This window comes from Octodon degus, unplaced genomic scaffold, assembly GCF_000260255.1.
Source record: "Octodon degus isolate 3935 unplaced genomic scaffold, OctDeg1.0 scaffold00105, whole genome shotgun sequence".
NCBI lineage: Eukaryota > Metazoa > Chordata > Mammalia > Rodentia > Octodontidae > Octodon > Octodon degus.
The window spans coordinates 4,921,057-4,928,507 of record NW_004524681.1 but is presented as its reverse complement, the minus strand read 5'-3'; the positions used below and the strand labels follow the sequence as shown (position 1 = coordinate 4,928,507).

General features: G+C 49.6%; 1 protein-coding gene across 1 annotated transcript in view; it reads right to left on the bottom strand.

The window, feature by feature from the left end:
* Positions 1 to 7,451, bottom strand: part of Atp8b4 (ATPase phospholipid transporting 8B4 (putative)) — a 255,715-nt gene that overhangs the window by 31,505 nt on the left and 216,759 nt on the right. Inside the window, exons 21-22 of the mRNA XM_023724062.1 lie at positions 6,678 to 6,861; positions 5,929 to 6,152 (exon numbers count right to left, since the gene is read on the bottom strand). Coding sequence (XP_023579830.1) covers positions 5,929 to 6,152; positions 6,678 to 6,861 — 408 coding nt within the window. The remainder of the gene's footprint in view (positions 1 to 5,928; positions 6,153 to 6,677; positions 6,862 to 7,451) is intronic.

Below are 7,451 nucleotides of genomic sequence, written 5' to 3'. Positions count from 1 at the left end.
AGGGAGGGAGGGAGGGAGGGAGGGAAGGCAGTCTAGGATTCCTACTCAGTTTAATGTGGTGATTTTCCTTTGTCTAGGAGGATGTGCCCTGCCCGATTTAGACCAGCCAAAACAAAAGAAAATAAACCCAGGAAAGCTGACCTATGATTTTCCTAGGACGAACTGCTATATACGAATTAAGAAACGCATCCCTTGTGACGCACCACACTCACATACCAGCATGGGGAACACTGCAGGACCTGGAGCCTTCCTGCCAGGGCCTTGCTCCGCTGCGCACACTCACACAGCCTGCCCCAGAGCCCGCAGGGACTGAGCAAGCTCAGCCAGGGCCACGCACGGCACCGGGGCGCGGGTGGGCTCGCGGGAGGGCGGCAGCCCCCGGGAGGGCGGCTTCGCGAACACGCGACACCGTGGCAGGCTCACGGCGCCCCCTGCGGGCCGCGCCCTGCTCAAGACTCCGCAAGAGTCGGCCTCTGGACGGGTTTCCTCCTCTTGCCAAACCAAAAGCAAACCAGAAGAAATGAAGACACACCGGCAAAACTAGAACGCAGTGTTCAGCTCTGAAATGACTGTCCCACCAGAGCCTGTCCTAGTGCAAGCTGGGGCGGACGGATATCGCACACGTCGGGACCAATGACCTGACAGGAAGGGTGAGGGGGACTCTAATGAGTCCCCCTAGAAAACCGGGGCATGTGGGCGTGCGTCCGTGGTGTGCTGAACTCGTCCCTTGCCTCGGGAGAAATGAAGGAGCCTGGCACGGACAAAACCAAAACGGGCAGCTGGGTATCGCGCTGGGCTCCAGCTCAAGGACGCAGACACCCTGTGGGTGTTCGCGGTCACGCGCTCACCCGAGCTTGGCAGCCACGGGTCCAGGCTACTCACGCCCAGCAAGGAGTGGGGTCCATCGACCCAGACGAGGGATTCAAAGGAGGACGAGAATTTTCAGTGTGAAAATGAAAGGGAGAGAGAGAAAATGCAATAAAGAAGCATGCAGAAACCAAGCCCCAGACGACGGGCGCCTCACCTAGGGCTCAGCTGTTGCACACCGCGTCGTGCAGTGATTGGAGCGCGCGCGCCTGTTCTCTTTTAAGCGGCAATACTGGTGAAAGGTTTGCAAATCGAGTTGCTTAGCAACGGACTGAACAATTTTTATCAGATCCTGAAAACAGCAGAACCAGCAGGAAGGTAGAGGCAAGATGCCACCACACATGGTTCTCAGCTTCTCGGCTTCGCTAGACACCTGGCAGCAGCCCTGAACCCACAGCCCTGATGTACTGTGAACGCAAGTGCTCAGGACTGTCCTGTAGCCTCAGGACTCTCCTTCAGGACTGTCCTGAAGTTGAAGTTCACCCTTCCAAAGTTGTGAGACTTCTCTGCCATGAACCTTTGGAATAGGATGATTCCTCCTTTGGAAGACATCACTTAGGAGATAGTGTGGCTCTGCTGTTCTACACAGGGCCAGTCACAGGCTTGAGGAGACACAGGCCACTTCTCCACACCTGACCTTCTTGGGCATAGGTGGCATCGCCAGCTGGTGAGTACCCCCCTCCCGGCCTCCTGTGAAGTAACAGAGACAACATCCCCAGCTGACACACTGAAACGAGTGCTGCCTTAATTCAGCTGTCAGGAGATTATCAAGAAGGGCAAAAATATACACATACTCTGCATTAAGTTCCAGGATTGTAATTCTACCAAGACAACTTTAGGAATGGATAAAGGTGGCCTTGTTTTAAGGAATCTCGATTTCCTAGAAAAAGGGAAAAGCATGCAAAACATACTTTGACTACAACAGGCTTCACTAGCCTCCCTGGGCACATGTAAGAGGCCATAAAATGCCACTGTTTAATTCATTTGAAATCTTTTAAGAATACAGCGATTGAAAAAGTTAGCTTCATGAACATCATTGAAGCTCATGTTGCTGATTCAACCTCTGTGCAAGGAAGAGCACCTGAAGACCGCACTAAGGGAGTTCCAGTTACCATTTCATTCTCAAACAGCATCTTTGCTTTAGCTGCCATGATTCAGAACTATTAATGTCCCGCCCTCTCTACTATTCAGGTGTCTTTCAAACACGCTTTTCTGTTCCTAAGTGTGCTTCGGTGCCACAGTGCTTAGATCTCCCAACTGACACCAAGTGCCAGATCTCGCCTGACAGCCAGCCTTCAGTAGGACAGGAGGCCACTTCCTGGGGGTGAGGGCAGAAGAGCATCTGCTTATGGATCCATCCTGGAGGGAAAGTCAGCGAGTGGGGGGAGGTGGGCAACTGTGGGGAGCCTTTCTTGGGGCACTGGGCCAGAACACTGGGAAAGACACCCCAGGCCCCAGCTTCCCCGGGATGGCAGGGTTTGGCTCCACTGTGCATCCCCATATCTCCTTTTCTTTTCCTTTTTAAGACTTTTCTATTAGTATATGTTTGTGAAACAAATGAATATATTCCCCTCCCCCATGCACACATCCTTCCATCCCCACAGTCTCTCTCCCTGTTTCCTATCATCTGTCTTATTTTGCCCCTTAAATTATACTTTGGGTTTCTCATGTAAGAGGAACCAGGCATGATTTATTCCATTTATCTCTATGGATTCAAGATGCATTTATTTTCCTACAAGTGACTCAAGTTTATCCTTCTTTATGGCTTTAGTAGTACTTCGATGTATATAAGTATACTTTCATTATCCATTTATCTGTTGATAGACATATAGGCTGTTTCCAAGATTAAGCTATTCTGAGGTGTGTTTCTGTAAACATACGTATGCATGGATCACCACGTTATTGCAACAGCAAGCAGAGTCACCAAAACGACACCCAGAATTTGGAGGCAGAGGTATTTTATGTTGATGGCACTGCTCGGAATCATTTCTGGGATACCAGGCCCTGATCTCTGGTAGATGGAATTTCAGTTCACTAACTCCAGCAGCAGAGGGGACAGACACACACCCTCTCTCTAGACCACAAGAGACAGTAGTGCTTTCATACATAGGAACACACACCTCCACAGGCTTTATCTCCTGGAAGAAGGGCCAAGAAGATGCTTTAAATGGCAGCTCCTGCTCGTCCCCAGGAGGGATTCGCACCGCACACTGTCCTGGCTCTTCAGCTCCTTCCCAGCTCCTCCGTCCTAAACTTCCCAGCTCTGGGAACAGAGGGACTTGGTTCCTGCATGCGTCCAGGGTCACAGGCCACAGGACGGGGACACGGTGGTTCCCATAGTCTGCAGACACTTCAAGGCCATGCCCATGGGGAGCAGGGTGGAAGGGGCAGGACACACAGTTCCCGTTATTTCCAGGAGGAGCTCAAGGCCTGACTTCCAAAGAAATTGCACCATGGAGCTAACAGGGCAAATGAACAGCAGCCTTGTGGCACCAGAGCCGGAGCGAAGCACTCTGAGAGCCTTCCGTCCAATGGTCCAGGACAGAGCCGGCTACCCATCCTTCCTGCAAGAAGCGTGGCTACACACAAGGGCCACGGTTTCTGTGGGGACACCCAGCATGCTGCCTCCATCGCACCAGCTCTGGGAGGCAGGGGGCTTGGTCCTCCTGAGTGGCCTAGACCACAGAAAACAGAGAGGATACCCTTGGGTCAGCAGGGCTCCAGGATCAGGGGATGCAGCTCAAGTGGGGTTCAGGCACTTGTTACAAATGCTCTCCCTGGCTTGAGTAGTGTAGAGAGGTGCAGATAAATACTTGTGCCCAGCTTCAACAGAAAGAGAGAAGGGACTGGAACAAAACACCAACACTCCAACCTTTCCAGCTGCATATGGGGAATCTGGCAGGGTGCCGATAGGACTGGGCACATCCTCAGCCGCAGGGGCCACTAATGACAGCTGCAGTGCACTGGGAGTGCCTTAGAAGGGCCTCCAAATCTCTGGCTGGATGGGCTGCTGTGCTTCTTCTCCTACCAGAGGCCAGTCTGACAAGATGTCCTGTCTCACGTATAGAGGCCAATACAGAGCCACTCCCCACACCAAAAAAAAAAAAAAAAAAAAAAAAAAGGAGAATAACAGGAAAATGAATTCCAAATAAAAGAAGAAATCAATCTCCTGTAACTGCCCTAAATGATGTGAAGGTACGTGATTTACCTGACGGGAAAAATAATGGCCAGAAAGATGTTCCTGGGGTCAGGAGAGAAAGAATAAAGTGAGAGTTTCACCAACAGGATGAGATGTATAAAAACATTCCAAACAGAAACCCTGGAGCTCACGAGCACCACAGCTGAGATGAAACATGGAATAAAGGGGTTCCATACGGAAAGCAGAAGAAAGGCTCTGTGAACTAAAAGTCGCCAGAAATCAGTCATCCAATCTGAGGAGCAAGAGGAAAAAATGGAAAGGAGTAAAGACTGTTTGAGCCACTTATGTGAGAAAGAAAGAAAAGGACGGAAAACATTCAAAGAACCCACAGAGAGAACTGCTGCGCCCAGGAAAGGCAGCAGAAAGCCGGACCTGGGAATCCCAAAGGACATCAGATAAGTGGAGTCCGCCAGGTCCCCCTCCAGGATGCGTTACAGTGAAACTGTCCAAAGTTAAGACAAGCTGGGGTGCAGCTCAGCGGGAGAACACATGCTCTATGCACAGGGCCTTGGAGTTGGGGGGAAACTACGAGAACCTAAAAGCAGCACCAACAACAGAAAGTGAAAGGCAGAGAGTGTTCGAAGCAACCAAGGAAAGAGAAATCATACAAGGGAGGAAGTCCACCGCAGATGTTTCAGCAGAAACCTTGAAAGGAGAGAAAATATGCCCGCCAAGAAGGTCATAGCCAGTGACAGTGTCTTTCAAAAAGAAATGACAAAGACGGTCACAAACAGAAGGCTGAAGGAGCAGGGTGCTAATTAGCAATGTGAGAATATGTGAAAGTAGGAAACTCACTGGAAAAGAGTGCTACCCAGTGACCCAGCGTTGTGGGTCAGGGTGGGTCACTGTGGGTCATTGTGGGTCAGGGCTGATGATGGGCGGTCAGTGCTAGCTCTGGAAGAAATGTGAAAAGGTCAAACTATCGAAAATTACAGGGCCAGCCAGATAGCTCAGCAGATGAAAGCACCTGCTTAGGCAGAGGCAGGGACCAGGGTTTTATCCCCGGCCTGCCATGCCTGGGGCGCACTGAGACTTCGACTGAGACTGGGTGTGGTGCCATGCACTTGTAATCCCAGTGCTTGGGAGGCTGAAAAACAGAAAGAATCACTACGAGTCTGATCTGTGAAGTGAGACCCTTTAGACCCTACTAAATACATTAATAAACAAATAAATAACGCTACAATAATTTGTTGAGGGATACAAATGATAAACCTATGCCAAGTGTGACATCAAAATCATAGGATGTATAAGGAAGGAGAACAGAACATGTAGTTTGTATATGTTATCTAAACTGAATTTCCTTCCACCTGTAGCTATAGAAAAGCATCCTATCTTATGAAGCTGCTAACTTTCCTTACGGATCCCAGTGTTATCTGTAAATCAACTTGTAGCTAATGAGTTGCTATTAAAACTGCTCAGATGTCAAAATAGCACCTTCTTATCTCTGACCTAAAACAGGTTTACCCTGAGCCCAGATACATCCGATGTGTTCACTGAATCCCCATCTTCCCACTACAGCTACCTCAATAATCCTTGTGTTTCTTAACTTCAGTTTTAAATTGAAAAATCTTCATCAAACCTACCTATCAACACTCCAAAATACTGTAGTATAAACTTAGAAATGCATAGGAAGGCATGCTGATTAGTTGCTATATAACTAACCAAACAAGTAAATTCCTGCCAAACACAGGTTCTTCTTGGATGTTCCTGTGCAAGTTTATATCAAGTCTTAAGTACACACTTGTAATACCGCCACTTGGACCAGGCCTACAGGGATGTCCTCTGTGCATCAGAGGGCCTAGGAGGGAGTCATTAGCAACTCGTGGGACCTCATGGAAGAAACAGAAGTGCTTTTCACCCACCTGGGCTGAGAAGCCGCAGAAGAAGCCGAACCAGAAATGCACGAGTGTGAAGGCAAAGTTCTTGTAGAGGAAGTAGCACAGGAATTTGCACATCCGGAAGTAGGACCACCTTCCATGGACGAGGAGAAGCCTCTGCAGGAATCTGAACTGGGCGAAGGAGTAGTCGCTGGCCAAGGCGGCTTGCAGCCCTTCCTGGCCGCTGATGCCGACACCGATGTGCGCACCTGTAAGGACGAGAAGGAGGTGTTCATTCCCAGATGCAGGCGCAGCCTCCTCAGGAAACGTACCATTGCTCTTTTATGTCTTTTGTTCATTGAAAACCTAGAACTGAAGCAATTATAATTCTTGTGATGACTAGGTATCTACCCTAGTTTTACATAAGAGGAAACTGGGCTAAGAAAAGCTCATAAATATCATAAAGTTTGTAAAACTTCATAAACAGTAAAGATGGCGTTAAGCTTAGGCATTGCCTTGTGGTTCTCGCATCCTTCCATCTATGCTGTAGCCACTTATGTCCTTAGCACTAAAAGGTGGCCAACCTCTCTTTCTAATCTCAGAAGTACACAGACAATCTCATTAAAGATGAACAGATCACATGAATGGCAACAATGGTGACAGCACTGGATTCAAAAGGATCACTGACTTAAGGATCTGGCACAGTTCGGTTTTAATGTAATCCCTTTCACACATCACGAGAACTGAAGCATACCCTGGGTACGCAGAGTACCCCCTGAATGAACACCTCGTACTTTTAATCATGCTGACATCGTTGGCCCCGTCGCCGATGGCCAGAGTGACGGCATTTCTGTGCGTTTTCACCAGTTCTACCACTTGTGCCTTCTGGAGCGGGGTGACTCTGCAGCAGATCACAGCTTTGCACAGGCAGGCGAGCTCCAAGAGGTCGTGCTTGATGTCGCTCTCCAGGGCATGGGCCTGGAAGAGGGAGAAGAGAGTGATGGGCAATGGTACTTGGAGCCGGCTGTAAGCGGGGAAGCCAAGGCCCTGCTTGGCAACTGGCTCTGGAAAGCTGACTTCCGGCCTGACTTCATCTCACTCACTGCAAGGAGCCATCACTGCTTCCTGGTCACGAAGGCAACAGCAACTAAGGAATGAGGGTTGAACTCACGGCAGCAGCAAGGGACTTTAAAATGCCAGACCTCACTGCTCCTTCATGCGTCCTCCTTACCACCTGCCCATGCTGCCGTGGGGAGAGGCCGGAGAAGGCCTGGGCCCCAGAAGCTAGTGAAAGCAAAGGAAGGGCTCAGCCCCCACCTCACAGGGTTAGCATCAGCTATAAATGATGGCAATTTGCTGTCCACACAAGTTGGTACGCAACCTGCATCTCTAACAGCTTCCGCGACTACTTCTGCCTTGCTCCTGTGTGAGAGCCCGTAGATGAGCCGGCAGGGTGACTGGAAGGTGAGCAGAACCCTCCCTCTCCAATTAACCTTGGGGTTAGTTTTCTGGAAAACATGTCACTGTGCATTTTTAAATAAGTATGTTCAGAAGAAACACAAAGCCAC